General features: G+C 38.5%; 1 protein-coding gene across 7 annotated transcripts in view; it reads left to right on the top strand.

Moving 5' to 3' along the window:
* The first annotated feature begins 4250 nt into the window (after positions 1 to 4250).
* The window catches only part of ANAPC4 (anaphase promoting complex subunit 4), a 33245-nt gene continuing 15613 nt past the window's right edge, over positions 4251 to 21882 (top strand). For all 7 annotated transcript variants that reach the window (XR_015166218.1, XR_015166217.1, XR_015166219.1 and 4 more), the window contains exons 1-15: positions 4251 to 4549; positions 6836 to 6941; positions 8902 to 9034; positions 10573 to 10647; positions 10790 to 10816; positions 10911 to 10955; positions 11593 to 11677; positions 12293 to 12397; positions 13681 to 13764; positions 14921 to 15007; positions 15421 to 15485; positions 16230 to 16272; positions 16379 to 16455; positions 17905 to 18005; positions 18089 to 18140. Coding sequence is in view for 1 of the 7 variants with exons in the window: in XM_086407763.1 (XP_086263889.1) it covers positions 4421 to 4549; positions 6836 to 6941; positions 8902 to 9034; positions 10573 to 10647; positions 10790 to 10816; positions 10911 to 10955; positions 11593 to 11677; positions 12293 to 12397; positions 13681 to 13764; positions 14921 to 15007; positions 15421 to 15485; positions 16230 to 16272; positions 16379 to 16455; positions 17905 to 18005; positions 18089 to 18140 (1214 nt within the window). In the remaining 6 variants the exon portion in view is untranslated. The remainder of the gene's footprint in view (positions 4550 to 6835; positions 6942 to 8901; positions 9035 to 10572; positions 10648 to 10789; positions 10817 to 10910; positions 10956 to 11592; positions 11678 to 12292; positions 12398 to 13680; positions 13765 to 14920; positions 15008 to 15420; positions 15486 to 16229; positions 16273 to 16378; positions 16456 to 17904; positions 18006 to 18088; positions 18141 to 21882) is intronic.

Here is a 21882-nt window from a genome sequence, read left to right as displayed (position 1 = left end):
AGAAACTTGAAAGTATGGAATTTTCTACAGGTTTTCAGGTGGTAGGTATATTAATTTGCTAGGGCTACTATAACAAATGTATTGGATGGCTTAAACAACAGTAATTAACTTTGTCACAGTTCTAGAGCCTGGAAGTTCAGGATAAACGTGTTGACAGGCTTGGTTCTTCTGCAGCCTCTCTCCTTGGCTTGCAGGTGGTTGCCTTCTCTCTCTGTCCTCACATGGTCTTTCTTGGGTGTCTCTTTGTATCCACATTTCCTCCTGTAAGGATGGTCAGATTGCATTAGTGCCCACCTTAATGGCTTCATTTTACCTTTATCTCCTTTTTAAAGATGGTGTCTCTAAATCCAGCCCCTGTCTGAAGTACTGGGAGTTAGGTCTTCAGTATATAGATTTGGAGAGATACAGTTCAGTCCCTAACATTAGGCTTGCCTAAGATATGGAGACAAATTGCTCTTTTTCTTAGAAGGATTGAAAAAGAAAAAAAAACCTGGAGGCTGAGATGGTAAGGAATCTGCCTGCAGTGCAGGAGACCTGGGTCTGATCCCTGGGTCAGGAAAGTCCCCTGGAGAGAAGGAATGGCAGCCCACTCCAGTATTCTTGCCTGGAGAGTTCCATGGATGTAGGAGCCTGACGGGCCACAGTCCACGGGGTCACAAAGAGTTGGACACGACTTAGCAACTAACACACAACACTTTATTACTAAAAAATGCTAACCATCATCTTATAACAAAGGGATGCCACAAATCTTCAATTGTAAAGAAACAATATCTGTGAAATACAATAAAACATGGTGTGCCTTTGACTTAAATATAAAATGACAGCCTACGAAAGGTTGTGGTCTGATGCCACCTCCTTCATGATGTCCTCGATGGTGTCTCCAGTGAAACAGTCTTCTTTTGCCATTGAAAAATAGGTGTGTGTTTGTGTGTCTTGGACTTGTTTTCAGGCACTTAAATCACGTCCTGTACTACAACGACTCTCTGTGCTTGTTTCCCTCTCTAGCTTAGAAGCTTATTGGGGCCGGGGCCTGTGGACTTCATGGACTCAGGGAGCCAGTGAGCTGTGTCTTGCACACGGTGATGTCAGAGACAACCAGCTGCAGGACCCATGGCTGCCTTCCTTCTTCCACAAGCCTGGGAAGCTAACACAGTTAACTGGAAGTTAGTACCCAGGCTAACACTGTTCTTCACTCACCCAGTAGAAGCTCCTCATAAATCAGGGTTGGGTCAGGTGAATGGAAATGCTCATTCATGCCTCCAAACCCAACAGTGCTGCCTAATAGTAAGACGCTAATACACTTAGAGCTGCCAAGAAAGAAAAGCTTTAAAAAAATGCAAAGGAAAAATCTAATTTGACTTATTTGATGTGGTTTTAACTGGAAATTAGGACATGGATTAAATTACTTGAGGGTCAACTAGAAGGTCATTGATAAAGTGACGATAAGATCTCTACAATTTGATTTCAAGAGACTTAGTATAAATGTTAACTCTGCAAGATTGAGGGGGAGGGAAAGCATCAAAACTGAGCAAGCAGATCTCAGAGATTCAAGGGGTAAGTTATATCCCTTTAGCTGAACAGTCACAAGATTCTCACACTATTGCACAGCTTAGTACCCCTGCAGACTGCAACTGTGACATCCGTTCGTCTTTAAGAAACTAACCCTAATTAGATAGGCCAGTTTCTTCACTTGCAAATGTGGAGGTGAGGAGTGGGAAAAAATGAGATAGCCTAAACATTCTACATGTTTAAAGAAGACAAAAGGAAATAAAAGTTGCTGCCTGTTAACTTTACACTTAATACATGAGCCACCTGAGTCAAAGAAAATGAAAAGTAACTGATTCTACTACCCAGAGATAACTGTCACAGCTTATGTGTATTTTCTTCCAAAAATAAGATTACTGTATAAATAGCTACAGACACTTTAAATTTTTAAAAAATAGAATTGTAAAAATAGTTTTGTAATCCTCTCATAAAGATGTGAACATCAGTTTATATACATAATGACAGTATTATTCTTAAGTATGGATATATTGTATTTAATCAGTCTTCTGTGGTTGGGCAGCTAAGTTGTTTCCATTTTTCACTATTGTAAACAATTTGATGAATGTACTTACAACCAAATTTTTTCTTATTTCCAGATGGCCACATCTGGAACTTCACACCTATGATATTTCCTATGTTGTTATACGTATCTTGGGGGAAATTCATACTTTTCTGTGAAGGTTTCATAATATGTAGGTAGTTACTCTCCTCTGTCTTGTAACACTGAGGGTATAGCTTTGTTCACAGTCCTTTTCCTGTGTGGTATGAGAGACCATATTCAGGATAAGTTTCAGGAAAGTGGGCATTCAGTTTTCATAAGATTGTAAAGCAGGTAGACAGTGGATTTACCTAAATGCACCCCACCATCTAGATTATTGCCATGTGTTAGAGGATGGAGAAGGTTATCATGAGACCTGGAAACCAGGCAGCCAGCTCCATATTATCAATGGATCAGTTTATTACCAGGTAACTCACAAGTTGGGGTCAGGCAGACAATGATCTGGAAGCATTTGCAACTGCACTCAGCACCACCAAAGGAGCACTGCAACAGTTTTATATTAGTTCACCTAGAGAAACAGGAAGTGCATTCTGAAGTCAAGATTTATGAATGGGTAATTAGTCCTGGGCTTCCCTAGTGGCTCAGACTATAAAGAATCCGCCTGCAATGCAGGATTTGATCCCTGGGTTGGGAAGATCCCCTGGAGGTGGACATGAAAATCCACTCACAGTATTCTTGCCTGGAGAATCCCATGGACAGAGGAGCCTGGCAGGCCACAGTCCATAGGTTGCAGAGTCAGATGTGACTGAAGCAACTTTAGCACTAGTCTTGTGGGTGCCAGAATACGTCAGGGAAGGTCTTCGTCATTGTTTGGGGACTAACAGAGCATAAAGGCCACCTGGGCCTAATAATTATTTAACAGTATTAACTGCAAAGCTCTTGATGACAGAGAAGTGATTTACCACACAGTACAGTCCTGGGTAGGGCAATGGGAGGACAGGTGGAACTGTACATGGCTCAAGGTGGCACTGGTTGTGCTAACAACTATACAACACTCCAGAACATTAATACCTGAAAATGCATTTCCTTAATAACAAAAGCAAGTCCATTCTCACCTTGGGATACTGCCTCTGGACAAATTTGGGGACCATGCTTAATAGTTTGCAGGAAAAGCAAGGTAAAAGACCCATCTCTGAAAGGGAGCAGGGTAAACATCATGAGTTACAAACTGCCTGGCATAAAATATGCTTGAAATATTTGTTGCTGAATGAATTAGTCTACTTCTGTCACCTTTTCCCAGGGGCTAGATCCAGATAGATGGCAGGAAGATAGGGCTTATTTAGAGTTGAAGATCTTCCCACATTTCTTGTTTGAGCAAGTCAAAGGAAGTGAAAGGTAGATGGCTTTCTACCATAGATTTTAAGATGGAGAATCACAGGATGATAGTCACATTATTTTAACCAGGTCCATAACTTATGGGAACTTTTGAACAAGTTAACACATTTAGATGTGTAACAAGAGGCATCAGATGGACACTGATTCACACATCTGGCCAGGCTGAGCCCATGTCCCCTGCACTTGTGGAGCCCAGATTCCTTCGTATAGTAGACGCTCCAATAGCTATGAGACAAATCCTGACTGAGCCCACGGTCCTCATTTATTACAATGCGGCTACTAATATCAGTAGTTATGAAGCTTAAATGGGACAAAGAATCAAGGTATGTGCCTATGTCGGAGATTTTAAAGCAGAACTCTCCTACGTAGGCTGCAAATTGGCAGCACTCTGAGTGTTCCATAAATCCTGGGTCCCATTCCGTACTGTGCTGTGCTGTGCTTAGTCGCTCAGTCGTTTCCGACTCTTTGCGTAGCCCCTAAGGCTCCTCTGTCCATGGGGTTTCCCAGCAAGAATACTGGAGTAGGTTGCTATGCCTTCTTCTAGGGGATCTTCCCAACCAAGGGATCGAACCCAGGTCTCCCGCATTGGAGGCAGGTTCTTTACCGTCTGAGCCACCAGGGAAGCGCTTTTCATCAGTCTGGCGTGCTGCCTGGGCACGGTGTTTAAAGCAAAAGAAACAAAAAACCTCTACTGAGCAAGCAAGACTGAGGACCACCGGTTTGGAGACTGTTGAAGGGACTCTGGCTGATCGAAACCTCGCCTCCGTGCTCTCGCGAGGAAGTTCGGGCACCGGAAGTGCTCGGAAAGCGCGCGGCGGCGGCGGCAGCGCGGCTGGCGCGGGCAGGGAGAGCGGGAGGCGGAGACCGCCCGGGCCGCGTTGGCTGCGGTGGGGCACCTCGCTGGTACCGCCGCCGTCGGGGCTCTGCCGGAAGGGTCCCCAGCCAGCCTCCGACTAGGGAAGTCATTGCAGTGCCGTCCCCATGTTGCGTTTCCCGACCTGTTTCCCATCCTTCCGGGTGGTGGGAGAGAAGCAGTTGCCGCAGGAGATCATCTTCCTGGTCTGGTCACCCAAGCGGGATCTCATTGCTTTGGCCAACACCGCGGGCGAGGTGAGTGAGCCGGCGCGCAGCCACGAGGACACCGAGCCCGGGCCACCTGTCTACCCTGCCCCTCTCTGCAGTCTTGCTGCATAGTCTAAGTGAATATAAGGGACCATACACAGGAAAGGTCTTTCGTATACCCATTTCGCGCATTCTGTCACACAGCTTGACACAATCAAACGGTCCTGCATCCCGGAGACTCTCATAGTTATTTGTTAAATGGGGCTTTTAAAGGCTCATGAATCACTTATGAGTTGACATAGTAGTGGGTCCACAGATTCCGCCCTTCAAACGAAACAGTTCAGGCAAAACAAAGGTGAGTTGTCAGACTCGAGCTGTGAACATGCATGTCTGTAGCTGCCAAAGAGGATGTTTAAGAATCTTTATTCTGTTGTCCAGCATTCACAGTGTTGGTTGGTTGGCCACCTCCCATTAAAAATACCTTTAAATTGAAACAAAGAGTCATGCTTCACCTGATGGAATGTTCCTGATTCACTGATTCCTGATGTAATGTGCCTGAGTGTTGTCAGTATTTCTGCTGCTGCTGCTGCTGAGTCGCTTCAGTCGTGTCTGACTCTGTGCGATCCCATAGACGGAAGCCAACCAGGCTTCCCCATTCCTGGGATTCTCCAGGCAAGAGTACTGGAGTGGGTTGCCATTTCTGGTTCATATTATATTACACGTCATCAAGTGTAACCCAGTTGTAACTTTCTACTGAAAGTTTCTAATTACTTGGCAGACATTTTGTAAGGAAACCTTCACCTTTGTGTCTTTACTCTTTTGTCCCTTTGGCAGGTGTCCTGATAGTTACTTGGCCAGGTGGGAGTTGTCTTCAGCCAGGCTTGGAAACTAGTTGGAAAAGGGAACTTAGCAGTCAGGGAAACGTAGCAGCCTGGAAAGCTGTGTTGATTGTCATGGCTTTGTCGCCAGGGTATTGATGTCTGCTTTCTCAAAGCCCTCTATGAAATCTAGTCGCCTTCCGCATCCAGAGTGTTCTGGAATTCTGTCATGGCTCTGAGAGGAGTGCAGTTCCTTCAGCCACAACTGTAGAAGGGAAGGGAAAAAATAGGAGCATCAGTGTGACCAGATGAGTAGGTATAATTGTGGGCACTTGTTGCTTCCATTTTCTTAGTGAAGAAGAAAGGGCACTGTTTAGGAGTGAGGATGGAGAAGAAAATATTGGACTTTTGAGGACGGAAGAGAAGTTTGAAGAAGCCGACAGGGCGAGTGGACTAGTGAATCTAATGGGATTGTTCTTCAGTGTTAGAAGGCACATGAGGTTCGTGGTTCTGTAGTGAAACTAGTGAGCACGGTTGTGTGTCTCGTCTGTTCAGCTGCGTGGGTGCAGGTGTGGTTGGGTTTAACCAGAGTTGTTGTGACAAAGGGTGACAAAAAGCAGGAGATGCAAGGGAGTCGAAGTTATGTACAAGAGAAATGATTGTAGTGATGAACTTTGGATTCTAACCTGATTCCGTAGGGAAGTGAGGTCATGTGTGGGGTGAGGGAGAATCGGTGGTAGACTCATTGGATTGTATGTCTTGGTGCGGTTGAAGAACTGAAGTTGGGTATTAGTCGGGATGAGCAGGAAAGATACAGACAGTGATGGAAAGTGGGAAGTTTGCAGCTGAAGTTTATGGCAGCATTTGTAGTTGTCGGTAATGACAGTGTAACAGACATGACCCTGGGAATGACTGAGGTGAGGCAGAAGCTGTGATCATTGAAGAAGAGGTAGTTGAGAACCAAAAGCCAGGACATTGTTGCTCTTGAAATCACCAAAAATGATGATGAGTAGTGTTGGAAGGCATGAATGAGCCAGTGCATGCATGTGTGCTGAGTCGCTTCAGTTGTGTCAGACTCTTTGCGACCATATGGACTGTAGCCTGCCAGGCTTCTCTCTTTCTGGGATTTTCCAGGCAAAAATACTGGAATGGGTTGCCATTTCCTTCTCTAGGGAATCTTCCCCACCCAGGGATCATACCTGAGTCTTCTGCTTGGCAGGTAGATTCTTTACCGCTGAGCTGTCTGGGAAGCTGTATTCCTTTCTAAAACATAAGTCTCTTGTTGACATAAAAGTTAGGAAAATGTGTAGAGTACAGGGTTAAATTAGACCTTGTTTCACTCATTTCTTTGAAAATACCTTAAGTTCATTCAGACACTCTTGACTTTGAATTTTTTCTGATGGCTAAATATTATACTTGGTACAATTTAAAAAAAAATTTATAGTGGGGTTTAGATTTATTTTATTTTTGGAAATGGATGTTTTTATTATCTGCCATTATATCTGTTTTGTCTTAGGTTTTACTTCATCGACTTGCAAGTTTTCATCGAGTTTGGAGTTTTCCACCAAATGAAAATACAGGAAAGGAAGTGACCTGTCTCGCTTGGAGACCAGATGGCAAACGTAATGACAGTATTATAAAATATATGTTTTTGTTTTTCAGAAAGAGTATTCTGTAAAAAGAACTTATAGAAAGAATTTATTTTTCTTACACTGTACTAGAATTCTAAATACTGATTTGGGAATTTTGTTTTTTCAGATGCTTTATAGTATTTTCATGGAACTCAGATTAATTCTGCCATCTTGTTTCATGGCAGAGATATCTCTAAAATGAAATCTGACTTCTTGGCAAAGATAAGTCTAACAGGAAGTTTTATGAGAATATACAGGGTACTTTGGTTTTGTTCTTTTGCTGTCTTGTTCTGTACTGTTTTCCCAGAGCTTCATTTGCCACTTACTAGTCAGTTCAGGGAGAAGGCAATGGCAACCCACTCCAGTACTCTTGCCTGGAAAATCCCGTGGATGAAGGAGCCTGGTGGGCTGCAGTCAATGGGGTCGAAAGGAGTCGGACACGACTGAGCAACTTGACTTTCACTTTCATGCACTGGAGAAGGAAATGGCAACCCACTCCTGTGTTCTTGCCTGGATAATCCCTGGGACAGGGGAGCCTGGTGGGCTGCCGTCTATGGGGTCGCACTGAGTCGGACACGACTGAAGCGACTTAGCAGCAGCTGCAGCAGCAGTCAGTTCAGAGCCACCATGGCCTTTTCTTCCCAAAATGTGTTTTAGCATTAAATGGGTGTTTTGTAAATATTCCCTCTGCACAATTGTTTACCTCACCTGAAGGACTGTCAGTTTTGACCCCCTTCCTTCAATTTCCATGTGATCTTACTCCTGTTGGTACCCTGCATGTTGTAGCTTATCATGCTACTGCTCTTTGGACTGAACTCTCCTCTTCCATGTGTTGTTACACTGACAGTCATTTGAGCTGCTGTATATATCGGGTCAGCACAGGAAAATGCTGCAAGTCATCTGTATCATTGGTGCCTAAAAAAAAACAAATTGTTTTTGTAAAATGATATGTATTCCTCCTTGTTGCCTCCTTTTTTCCCTAGATAAATATAAGTATGTAAAAATGCCCTGAAAGCCTGTCACTCTACAGATAACAGCTATTTTGGTCTATATTCATTTTGCTCAGTTCTTGTTTCTTCTACTGGAAAAAAAAATAAGTATGTGCAAAATTAGAGAACTTGTGTAAGTAGTATTTTGAGATCTTGCTCTCTTCATCCAAAAACATCAGGATCTCAAAAATCATGAAAGTCAGTGTGTGTGAAAATGTATTTAAGTAAGTGATATTTTTATCATTAAAAAATGTCTTCTGTTTTTGGACAGTAAAATAGGGCTTAGCTTGGTAATGATTATTTCAAGATTGCTTTAAATTGTTTTAAAGAAGAGGAGACTTGGATTGCCTCTCATCTCACAGAGTTGTGTGTATTGGTATACAGTGAAACACACAGCCTTCTGTCTAGACGTTCTTCAATTTTATATGTTAGGAAGACATTAAAGACTTCTGTAGAGAAACGATACTAGATGATTCAGCCACAGTGAAAGGAAGAAGACCCATCAGTATTTGATATCCCTGTTCAATAAGGGTTAGAAATTAAAAAGAGGAATAAAAAACCTTCCCAGGAACCAAGCAGATGGAATCACTTTGTAACTTTCAGGTGGGGACCGGTATGTCTTGGTGATACAATATTATTGTTTATATGTTGATGTCTGTCTGTGTTTTCTGCTTGGCATCAAGGTTCCAGTCTAGAGGCTCTGAAATGTAAGATGTTCAGAACAGTACACAAGACAGGAGTAGGTTGCTCACAAAAGTCTGAGCATTTGAAAGTGTTGATACCAGCGTAACTGTATGCAAAGATACCTTTCATTTTTTTACTTATTTAAAGGAAGGATTTAAGGGTTAAATCATTTCTATGATTATGATATACTTAAAATAGTAAAATTGGGCAAGAAATGAAGTACCCGTTTTTCTCTTAAAATTACACTGACTTATTCTGATTATTTCTTCTTGTTTTAGTTTTGGCCTTTGCTCTTGCTGATACCAAGAAAATTGTGTTGTGTGATGTAGAAAAACCTGAAAGCTTGCACTCTTTTCCTGTGGAGGCCCCAGTTTCTTGTATGCATTGGATGGAAGTGACTGTTGAGAGCAGGTAGAGTGATAAAGAAAAACCCCAGTGGTCCCAGTAGGATGTTCATGAAATTTTCATTTTTTAAATGAAAAAGTGGAAACTTAGGTGTATCTGAGTATTGAGTATGTGTATTTGCTTTTAACCTTTTGTCTTAAGCTTATCAAGATGAATTTTTTTAATGTTTGCTAGATTTCTTTCTCTTCTGGAAAAAAATCTGTTTTATTATTGGAGCAGCAATGCCTGAATGGCCAAGATTTTTCTTCTTGGTTATTTTTAAAAGTTTTTATCAATGACTTATAGTTTCAAGTAATATTAGTTAATATTGCTGATTAGCGAATTAAGGTTCTGTTTTTCTGTTCACCATATATTTCATTCTGGAACTTTGTGTTTCTGTGTCTGAGTAAATGTTCTTCGACGATGAAAAGTGCTGAATTGAGCATTTTGTTTTGATACTGAATGAGTTCTTTTGTTTTTGTGGTCCCTATAGGTTCCGTATTTTGTGCAAATAGTTTTGCCTTAGTCTGTGAAATCAAGTACTCTGCCACGTTTGCAGTAAAGATAGCCTAAAGGGTCAGTAGGCTTAGTGAGTACTGAACATAAAAGTTGTTTTGGTTTTTTTTTGAGGAAATAAGATCATTTTCTTCTTGTTAGCTTTTCTGTTCTAATTAAGTTTTAAGTTAATATCAAATGAATTTGTAAATCCTGATTATTAATTCACAAATTTCCTCAGGAGGGGCTTGTAAAAATATTAGATAATAAGGTCTAGCCTGGGGTTTAAAATTCACTGTAGATAAAACAAGGATCAATCCATCATCAAATAATAAAGGTTGCAAGTGGTCATGTGAATTTATAGAGGAACAGAGTATACCATGTAATTTCTGTCCCAGTCCAGTTACCTGCTAAGTGTATTCCTAACACACTTTCTGTTAAGAGTTCAGAAATGTTATATGGAGATTCCAGGGTCTTTCAGGACACCACTTTTCACCTTATTCATTTCCCTCTGTATTTGGAGGTAGGATTGAAAAAAATGAGAGGATAAATAAAACTGTTTCAAAATACTTGGTGTCATCTTATATACACCAACTGGATTGTTACGTCTCCAAATGTGTGTGAGTCATAGAACCCATCATTACATCATGTAATAACTGCAGTGTTCTTTAAAAGTACTCTTGGTACTCCTATGTTCAGTGTTGGTTTTTAGAGGAAAGATAAGGAATCATAAATTCTCAGTCCATATCTGGTACTGATACTGAATACATATGGATGCATTTCATATGCTGAGAAAATTGTTTATGTTCCTCTTAACATAAAGTGGGTAGGCTGATTTTTTTTCTTTCAGAAATAAAGTTCAAGATAAATGAAGAATTTCCAACTTTTCTATTTCTTGTGTGTGATTGTTAAATGCCATACACAGTTTTACCACTGTAAAAGTCACTATTTTATTTGGTAATGTGTCATATGTAAAATTGGGCCTTTAAAAATTAATATTTTTTAATGGAAAGAGAAGTAGAATCTTTGTTTTTATAATACTTATTTTTGTCTTATTTTCCCCTTTATAGTGTTCTAACATCCTTTTATAATTCTGAGGATGAATCAAATCTTCTCTTACCTAAACTTCCTACATTGCCAAAAAAGTAAGTATCAGAGTTTAATCTCATTAGAATTAACCTTACAGGTTTCTTTCTTTTACTTTTAATGTTGACAATTTTCTCATGTGTTTTAAAAAAATGCATTTCTATTGAGAGTTTTTTACCCTAATCTGTTTGTTTTTTTTAGTTATAGCAATACCTCAAAAATATTTAGGTAAAGTATGCCTTTTTTGTTTTCAAGTAAGATAAATCTTTTATTATTTGAAGCATATAGTTGAAAGATAACCCAATTTATTTTTATATTTTAGTGAAGAAAATTCTGATGAAATTATTAAGCTTTTGGGAGATGTCAGGTAAATCTTGCAGACATCTTAAATAACAAGTTTTATTTTCTTAAATTTGATACTTTAGGCAGTTTTATACCAGAGTTCCAAAGATATTTTCTTTGTCATTTTATTTCATTGCTGACAAATACCTCTGAACAATAAACAGACAATATCTATTATTCACTCATTTTTATTGTATGATATTTGTGTCAAGTTTAATATTATGGTATACTTTGATTTTTAAAAAGTAAAGGAGGATAGAAGTGCTTAAGTTTCTGAAATTTAAATTGAAATCTTCAGGTTCTTTAAGCCCAGTTAATATGTTTAGCATCAGGGCCATGATAAAACTGATGGCACTTTATATTAACTGGAAAAGAGATGATTTTATTATTGAGGGTATATAAATACAATTGTTAAAATAATATATTCTTATTTTACTGTAAACTGAGGTTTTTTAGGCCGAATGAAATTTATGTTGTTCTTTAGGGGGGAAAAAAAGAACAAGCCCAATGTAATTGAAACTTGGTGAATTTATTTAGAGGTTCAGTCTCCCTGCTAGGCAGCTTGAGTGTGCAGATTATATGAGGGCAGCAACAACTTGTATCTTGGTGTAAGAACTTGGTCCTCTCTGTTGTCCTCAGCTTGTTGCATTATTTTTAATCAGGCTTAATATTCTTGTCCTTGGAGGAAGCTCTGGTTTTATTGAGCTTTATGCTTATGGAATGTTCAAAATTGCTCGAGTCACTGGGGTAAGTTTTTCTTTAAGATTCTTTATTTTTGCCTTAGAATGTAACAACTGACTGATTTATGGAAAAGAATAAAACATTACTTTTTTTCTCAGTTTCATTTCTTGGATTTACTTGTCCTTAAATGTTAAGAGGATAATTTTCTTACTAAGATAAAATAGTGATATGATGTCTCTGAAGATCAGAGGTTCTTAGTAGAATTAGTCAAAAAATTTTTTCTTAACTAAAAGATTGCTATGGTACACTTGCTTATGATTTAATGTTTTTCTAGCCTTGCGTTTAAGAGCTACCATTTGTGATTGGAATGTGATGAAAGTCATTAGAAGCAATCTTAGGCTCAGTCTTGGTCTTCTCCATACCTTTTTCTTATTCTTACAGTTCCCTAAAAGGATGGAAAATGTTGCAGGCTCTGTGGGCTGTATTAGTTCTCCAGCACTTGGGTGCATTGGTAGGGTCTGTGTCTGTGTCCTTGCAACTAAGTGGACACATGCCTTTATCTGCCACATACGTGGCAGGAGTTAACTGCTTTTTAGAGCTCTGAATTTTTGCTTCCTGTATTGTAAGCAGATGCAGTGTAGCAGTAACACTAAATATAATGGGGATTTGACTGTTTTACAGATTGTTGGTACTTGTCTTGCGTTATGTCTGTCAAGTGATTTGAAATCATTGTCAGTGGTCACAGAAGTTTCTGCCAGTGGTGCTTCAGAAGTTTCGTATTTTCAGGTGAGTATTTGAACCAGCAGAGAGTAAATATAGATTTTTAAAGGTTTGATTTTTATTATCCATATCACTGGATTCTAATGGTCATTAAAACAAAAAATTGACTTGGAGCTTCTAAATCTTAGAGTGTTACTGGTGAATACCTTATTATTCCAATTGCTAAGCATAATTTTCATCAAAACAGTGTTTCGATGGTCTGTTAATGACCAATATTAACTTGTTGCTATACCAGTTCATGTTTGTAACAAGTGTTTTCTTGGGATTTTGACCATAATAATAATAAAAGCTAATATTTATTAATTATTTAATGTGTGCCCAGTACTGAGTAATTCAGTATAATTTTATGTGAATCCTCACAGTAACCTAATAGATAGGTACTGTTATTATCCCCATTTTGTAGTTGAGTAAATGGCACGCAGAGGAACGGTAACTTGCTTGGTAAGGACTTGAAGGTGATGCTGGGCAGTCTGGCTCCAGAGCCGGGGCTCTTAACTAACACATCGCCTCTTGTGTGAGATGCCTACTGAAAGCCGGGGAAAACCTTTTCATTGTGTGCTGTTTGTGTCATAGACTGTGGAAACTGGGCTCCTACAGAGTATTTAGATGGTAGCTTTGCCTTCAAGAAAATCTTCCCGAAAATTTCATCTCAAATAACCGAGCCACTTAATCTAAGTATGTGTGAACTCTTAAACAAAAGTAGAACGAAAAGATGCAGGATGTGACGCAAATGAGGCCTTAGAGTTTCATTGTGTTCACAACAGCAGAGAGCTCTTGACTTCCTGCTGTTTGCTGGAACAGTTGTTCATGGTTGCTCTTCATCTTAAGGGTCTGCGAAAATACGATTTCCTGAATTGTGTTTGGTGCTATAGTAAAACAATTCACTCTTTATGTGGAAATTGTAAGAGATGATTTTAATAACAACTTTATTGTGATAATTCATGTACCTCTGTAATAGATAACTTGTATTTATTGGTAGCTATAATTCCTTAAAAATTTTTTAGATATTTGTGATCATTTTAAAAGTCTCTCATAATAGTGGTATAAATTAGATTATTACATTTATTCTAAGTAGAGAGTACTGCTAACTTAGAGGGGGTAATCTGTACATAGTTAGACGCTACAGATGAGAGAGTCCTAAAATTATATTCTGTTATTTTTTAATTTGTTATACTGAAAAGGAGCAAAATTCTGAGGTAGTCTTTCTGATACATAGTTATACCTTGACTCTTCCTTAAAAGTAGTAAATACATCTGTTTGTGACTCACTTTAGTATTTTGATTTGACAGCTTGAAACCAACCTATTGTACTCTTTCTTACCTGAAGTAACTCGAATGGCCAGAAAGTTTACTCACATTTCAGCTCTTTTACAGGTATTTATTTATAGCTTGTTTTATGTGACTGTTTACTATAAGTTTCTAATGTTGTATAAATAAAAAACTTGAAAATCTTACTTTTTAAAGCCAACTATACATGGCAGAGGTGTCTAGTCTGATAGATAAGCTTATAATGTCCACTGAAACAAGAAAAAGAAATTTAATTGAAAATCTATTCCAACCCATCTCTATATCTCCAAAAGAAAAGAAAAAAGTAGTTTAAATCTTTTTAAACATTCTCATAAATAAGATACTTTGTAATTTTAAAAGTTTCTTTGCAAATCAAATATTATGGAAAATAGTCATTCTAACAGCTTTTGAATATAATAAATACCCCCAATTAGCAGGTGATTAGTGTTTTAGTTAGTTGACTGTTTGGGCCAGGCCCAGCTGAAGGTTCTGTTGTTCTGGGCTAGGTTCAGCTATTCAGGCTGGTCTTGGTCGTACAGCAGTGGTCAGCTGGCTGGTCCAAGTATCTCTTAGCCATGATGGCTTTATCTGAACTCCACACTCCCCATTTCCCAACAGGCTAGATCAGGCTTGTTGGGTAAGTGGTGTCGACAGCGGGAGTGTCAGGAGTGTAAGTGGAAGCTTGCAAAGCCTTCTGGAGCCTTGGACTCAGTGACATTCGTGCTACTTGTCACACTGAGACACACGGCCAGCCCAAATCGACAGACTAGAGAAACTGACTATACACCCAGATAGAGGAGCTACAAAGCGCTGTGACCTTCTTTCTTCAGTCTGCCACAGTCACTAGTGTACTTCGTGTCAAAGATTTCTGGAGATCAGTATCTTTTTAAAAGGATACTGTTTGAAGATTCAATAGTTGACCAATCAGCATTTTAACAGTTAATGTACATAAAACACATTGTATATGTAAAAAGTTGAAAAATATCTATTTTACCAGATAAAAACTTAATTTGAGAATGTTTGGTAGTTAAATAAAAACTTAATTTGAGAATGTTTGATAGTTAAATGATTATCAAGTGTGAGCCATGGTCTCTTCTTTCTCAGGCTTAACTGAGTTAAAAGTGGTTTACAGTAAATCCTGGATTTCTTTGAGACAATTGGCAGTAAGAAGCATGTATTATTTAGTTAGCATATTGACTTAAATATTTTTTGCTACTTTAATACTTTTTCTTTTTGCTAATAGTATATAAATTTGTCACTGACGTGTATGTGTGAAGCCTGGGAAGAAATACTGATGCAGATGGATTCTCGTCTTACCAAGTTTGTGCAGGTGATGTAACTGGAGTTTCCCATGGAAGGTGTTTAGAGTGTATGATGTCCTTACTCAGTTCATGAGGGACATGAGAAAAATCGGTCTGATTTGTTCAAGGCTCAGATCATGATTTCTTTGAGATGGCTTGATCTAACCTCAGACTCTTGTCTCAGAGAGAGATAATGCCAGTCCTTCCCATTGGAAAAACTTAGGTGGGGACAGGATTGTGAAGTGGAGCTAGTAGGATGTGGCGATTAAGGACAGTTAGAAGAGCTGACTGGCTGTTTCCTCATAACTGCTATTCAGATAATCAATTTAAATATGGATTTGAGAGAAGGTTAAAGGTAAGAAAGGGAGTCATGTTCCTGTGATTTTGAATAAATAATGCTTATTTAAAAACACTTATCATGAGTTTATCCATCTTTCTCTAGGAAAAGAACACAACCACATCAGTGCAAGATGAATTCATGGACTTGTTGTTGTGGGGGAAAGCAAGGTAATAAACTTACATTAGATACTCTTGCTTTACCTTCTCTTTTTAAAGTAATTTATTTCAAAAGCAGTTCATTGTAAAAAAAAAATAGAAAATTCTGATGCACAAAAAGCAAAGAATAGTATGTATCTTTCTAGGCTTTTTTATTCACGTATTTATTTTCTATGTAAATGTAATCATTTTACGTGTATGTACCATGTGTACATATATCTGTACTTTTTAAATGTATAAAAAATTAAAAATTTTTATGTAGCTAAATCACTCTTTTCCTTTATTGTATTTACTTCAGCATTATTCTTAAAAAGATCTTTCCCATATTAAGCAGTCAAAGATCTTTATTTTCATCCAGAGATTTTTTTGGTGGTTTATGATTTTATTCCATTTACATGTTCCAGATATGATTTATTTGGTTGTATGTTGTGAAAGACATAACAACTTATTTTTTTCTAAGTGTCTAGATAATTGCCCAGTATAACTTAATGAGTGGTACATCTTCTCCTTACTGACGTGAATTACCATTTTAGTGTATAGCACATGTCTCGTGTCTATTTCAGTCTTTTGTGGACTTTAATATTTCCTGTTTTTGTCTGTTTCTCTGAGTACAACAAAGTCTTAATTTTTGTTGGGCTATTTCTTTTTATTTGTTTAAAATCTTTGTTTAAATTTGTACTTTGAAATTAAATGTTTTAAGTGATGCATTCAGATTTTAAATAGAGAAGACTAAAAATACTTTCTTTTTCATTCTAGTGCTGAACTTCAGACCCTCTTAATGAACCAGTTAACAGTAAAGGTGTGGTTATCTTTGTATTTTACTGGCTATGAACATAGTCTTAATTTTTTTAGAGTGGCATATAGTATCTTGTATGCTAAATGTTATATTTTTTTCTCTTAATCAGGGCTTAAAGAAGCTTGGCCAGTCTATAGAGTCGTCATATTCCAGTATACAAAAACTGGTTATAAGTCACTTACAGAGGTATGAAGATGACGTAGAATCTTTTGGTGTTGCATCCGCACGTACTTAGCGTTGGTTTCTTTCTTAGCCTTCTTTTCATCATCTGGCATTCTCTGTTTGAGTGTCTTCTAGATGAAATTTTTGCCTTAGCATTTGAGGGGAATCTTAGAGTGCCCAAGATTTAAAGAATTGATAATAGTGACTGCTCTGTGAAATAACTTTCCAACATCTTTCCACCACCCTAGGCCCTATCTGGGCTTTTTTCTCCCCCAGACAACCATGAGTTATGTCTTGAATAGGGCATATACCCTTTTTTGAGCAGTGAAATTAAGTTTGTTTGTATATCATTTTATATGTTATGTAAAAGCATGTTATATATTTTTGCATTTAAGTCCTTGGCAAGGTGTTGGTTGTGATTATCCTCATTTTCATAAGAAGAAACTGAAGTTCAGAAAGGGCATATGGCTGCCCCAAAGTTATTACGTGTCAGAGCCAAGACTGTTCTAGATCCTCAAGTCTCATGCCATTTCTAAACACCGCCACCTCAGTGAGGCGGCTTGCAGGTTGATGTTCAGTGTTTGACTTAGATTTTGATAGATTTCTTTTGCTGAGACCCCTGGCCCTACCCCTCTTTGAGCTGAGGGGTAGGGCTGTCTGTAGGGCTGTCGGCCTGGTCTCCAGTCCACACTGTGTCCCTCAGGTGTGTTCTCCACAGTGGATCTGATCATGTTACTCTTATTAAAACTTCCAGTGCCTTCCCATTTCTTAGCACCCATGTCCTTGGTGGCCTTCTCAAACTTGGCATTTTTGTCTCCTACCTGGGGCTTTTGTACGTCTCTTGTGCTTTTTGGAACACTCCCGCTGTGTTCTTCACTTATATTTTCCAGCTCTCAGCTCAGATGTTCAGGGAATCCTTCTCTAATTCCCAGACTAGTTCACGTTCTTCTCTTTCACCTATACCTGGTGTGTTTTCCTCTAAGGCATTTATGTAGTTGAAATGGTCTGATTATGAAATTATGAAACTGTCTGATTATGTGGTTATGACTCTCTCCCCCATTAGACTATCAGTGTTATAAGGACCCTTTCGTTTTGTTTACCATGAAGTCCCCATAGTGCCTGACCTGAAGTTGGGGCTTAATAAATATTTGCTCAGTGTTAAATACATAGCTGTTCGGTGAACAAGATGACCATATGACTATCTTAACAGTGCCAGGACCAACTGTGGGACATAATTTGATCTTATAAAGTTTAATCATGTGGCCAATTCATCTCACTAGTCATGACAACCAAATGATTCTGCTACAGTTTTTTGAAATAATTTTGAGAGCTAATAGTCTCTCATAGGAAGAAAATTAAAGTTACTTTCAGTTTTTATTTCTGAAAACTTAGAAATATTCAAGCAAGATGGTAGGTGCCTGCCACCATGATGACGGTGATGATACTAATTTATTTCTGCTCTGTTTTTGATAGTGGCTCAGAGTCTTTATTATACCATTTGAGTGAACTGAAAGGAATGGCTTCATGGAAGCAAAAATATGAACCTCTTGGACTAGACGCTGCAGGAATTGAAGGTGGTAATTTTATTTCTCAATAGAATGCTTTAAACTCACTTTACTTATTGGACAAATGATATTATTTATTTACTTCTTTTCAGATGCTATTACTGCAGTAGGTTCTTTCATTCTCAAGGCAAATGAACTTCTTCAGTAAGTATTGGGGATACTTGAATATTGAAATCATTGACTTGAGAATATTTCACTTTTTGTAATTGAGAACCTAGCAAATTGTTGTGATTTTCTTAAAATGAGATTTTAAGTTCTTATGAAAATTGCATGTTTATAGGATTAAAACAAACCAATAGCACAGTGATTGTAAAAATTCGCATGGTATTTTCCTATCTCACCCATCCTCACCTCAGGTCCTCTCTTCAGAGGGAATCCTTTAAACTCTTATAACTGTTTCTGGTTTTGGTTCTCTAGGTTACTTCCATATTTCTAAATTGTATGACTGTACTGCATTTCTTTTATTTATCAGTTTTTTGAAATTGTTCCTTTGTTTCTGTTTGTTTTTCCTAGACTCTCTTTGCTTTCTTTTTTCCTTGCACTGTCTCTCTTTACCACATTTTTAGGTTTTCTCCCTGTCTCAAGGGTAGCATCACATCCCTGGAATTCCCCTCTGTCCCTGGTGCCTCCTCTGTTAGCCTCCCACCTCACAACACCCGCAGCACCACCACCCTGCACCAATCTGTCCGTTGGTTCCGGCTCTTGTGCCAGCTACCACCCAGGCGTTTTCTTCATTGCTTTCATGGGTTAGGTCCTTACTTTCAGGATCTCCTCTGTTTCTTGGTTCATTTAATCACTTTGTGGAAAATGTCCTCCAATAACTTAGAAAACAGATGTGTAAGGGTAAGCCTTCTGTGTCCTTTTGTGTCTTTTCTCCTCCTGCCACACTTAATTGACGGTTTTGACTGGGTATGGATTATGAAGGGAGATTTATTTTCTCCGAGAGCTTTGAAAACATTGCTCTGTTGTGTTCTGACCTGTTTGTTGCTGATGGCAGGTCTGGTGCTTCTAATTCTCATTCCTTTGTATGCTGTTTTTTTTTTTCTTATCTTGAAAACTTTATTCTTCATCCTTGATACATTGAAATTTCACAGTAGTATTTTAAATGTGGGCCTTTCTATATATTGTACTGATAATAAAAAAAACGCTATTTTTAAGCTGAATTCTGTTGTATTACTATTTTGATAATTTCCTCTTCTCCCCCACTTTCTAAAACTAGATTTTTGTTCTAGAAATCTAGTTGGTCATATTAGACTTCGTGGATTGACCCTCTATGTCTTTTATTTTTACTCACATTTTTTAAATAGCTTTGTCTTTACTGTTTCTTATGAAGTTTTCTTGACTTGATTATCCAGCCCTATCATTCATCATATACATTTATTGTGCGTTTTTAACTATGTTTTAAACACTATTCTAGATGAGAGTATAGTAGTGAACAAAACTGATAAAAATCTTACCTTCATAGGTACTGTATTCTAATGTGATGAGACAGATAATAAAGAAATGGATAATTAAATTCTATAGCAGGTCAGATAGTGGTTTGTAGTGGTGGGAAAACCCATGTAGGGAAGGAGGATCTAGGGTGTGCTGGGGTTAGAGGTGCAGTTTTTTGGTCGGGGGGGCCTTGAGGGTGGAAGGAGTGAGCCTTGCTGATACTTGGGGCAAAGGGGACAGCAGGTATAAAGGCCTTGAGTTTGGAGCATGCCTGGCATACTTGAGGGGAACCTCCAGGAGCCACTAAGTGAACGTAACAAGAGTGTGAGCGATAGGATGAGTTGAAAGAGGTCATGGAGGATGGGCCAAGTCGTGTAGAGCCTGTAGGCCGCTGTAAGGACTTTGGCTTTTATGCTGGACATAATAAAGAATAACATCATAAGCTCTTACAGGCAGTCGGGGAACAGGATATGACCTAGGATCTTTTTGATCCCTCTTTTTATTTACTTAGTGTTGAGAATAGATTATATGAGGGCGAGGACAGAAGCCAAGAGAGAAATGGTGGTCAGAATCTGAAATGGTCAGAACTTGAATATATTTTGAAAGTAGAAATAAGTGGGTAAGATACAGTGAAAGACGGGAGAACTAGTAGGGTAAGTCTTGGTGGTACGACTGTTGGGATGCTGGCAAGAAGTCACTGGAAAGAAAGCTGGTGGCTGTGGTTGAGTAGGATGCTTGAAATTGAGATTTAGAAGGCTCAGGTTGGTAAAGAGGGTCTAGGGTGTGAACTTTGGAATAAGAGCCCAGGTGGAATGGAGAGTGAGGTCATTGGCCCGAGCCATGCTGCTGCATGTTTTATTATGGCAGTCCTGTCTTTTAATTACTAAGTGTTTTCTTATTTGTTTACTCATTTTTCAAAGCAGTGCTCTTGCTCTGTAGATATGACATTTCATGGCTCTCTGAGGACATTAATTAGATTTTTTAAAAGTCTTTGCTGCTTCCTGAATTATCTCCTGTTTATATGTCACTTTGCTGTTTGTTTTGGTCTCTTGTTGCAAGCTTTCTTCAAAAACCTGATGCCCGATTGTTTACTCATATTTATTCCTGAGGCAGTTTAAAGTTGCTTGGAGTTACTGGGTGCAGGGTGGACCAAAGCCAGCACGAGTGCCAGGGCATGCAGGCCTGTGCTGTGCCCTCTGTTTCGGTTTGTCCTCCTTTGCCCAGCCCCAGACGTCATCTTGTGTCTTCTGTTGAACTTGATGTTTCTAAGGATTGAGTGTCCCCGGGGTTCTGCTGGCTGGATGACTCTGTGCTGCTCCCTCTCTGAAGTGCCTCACATGTGGCCCCTGCTGGTGACCTTCACCAGTCCCCAGTCTTCTGTCTGCTTTTGAGATTTCTGAAACTTAAAAAAGCTTTTTTTTCTATCATCTCTTTGTATGTGAGTTTATAACATGTACACCCCTCCCCACTGTCGTTTTAATGGATTTTAGAATATAGATGTGTGTGCTCAAAGAACGGAGCAGGAGGGAAATGACATTTCTTTTCCTGAATGTTGAATTATTTTTTGGTTCTGCATATTTGCAGAGAGTAAACATAAAATACTAAGTTTTCTCTGATCATGTTTTAATATGAATGAAAGGTTGTTGATTGAACTTCTTGCTCCTTGGAGATAAGTGAAATATAGCATTATTTTAGATTATAATGGAGAAACTGAGACAGTGAGAATTTTAACATTAGCCTATAACAGATCAGTGATTGCCTGGGGTTGGGGTGAACTGAGAAAGACAGGAATCTTTTTTTTCCCCCATTTTTGCTGCAGGAGAATTTTGATCGTGGTGCTTGGTAATGCAAGAGATGTCACAGTTTTTTACGTCAGGTGTTGTACTGTGTACAGAAAGGTTAATGATACTGACCTACTTCTCCAGTAGTATTATGAGACTTAATGCTTAGAAGGGACTTTGAGATTTAGGGGTAAAAAGGGCACATATTATTTGCTTAGAGTAATTATCTTACAGATGTGAGCTTAAAGAGCTTTTAAAAAAATGATATCCATTTCTATATTCAGAAACAGTTTCATCAAAGTGTAGATGACTTCCACTTATAACACTTAATCTTCAGGGCACATTTATGTAAAGCCCAAGGAAATTCGATTTTTGAGATATGTTACTGTAAGGATAAAAATATCAACTTCCATAAGTAATGTCTTATTGATATCAGAGGTAATGGTAGTGACATAGTATACATTTATAATAATGATTTTCTGTTATGGTTGATATTTTTTCTTCTTACTGATCAGTGATTTTTTTTAAAAAACTGAGAAAAGTGCTGAAAACTGTTTTTGTTTTTTTTTTTTTAATTTCTTTTGGTTCCAAAGTTAGAAAAGGATTTCATACTTTACTGAATGCTTGGAGAGACTATTACAGTTTGTGGTAAGGCTGTTATAACCAGTTAG

This window comes from Bos grunniens, chromosome 6, assembly GCF_055505025.1.
Source record: "Bos grunniens cultivar Pamir isolate PY7600 chromosome 6, Bosgru_T2T1.0, whole genome shotgun sequence".
NCBI lineage: Eukaryota > Metazoa > Chordata > Mammalia > Artiodactyla > Bovidae > Bos > Bos grunniens.
The sequence above is the reverse complement of the archived record's forward strand: the minus strand, read 5'-3'. Positions and strand labels throughout refer to the sequence as shown.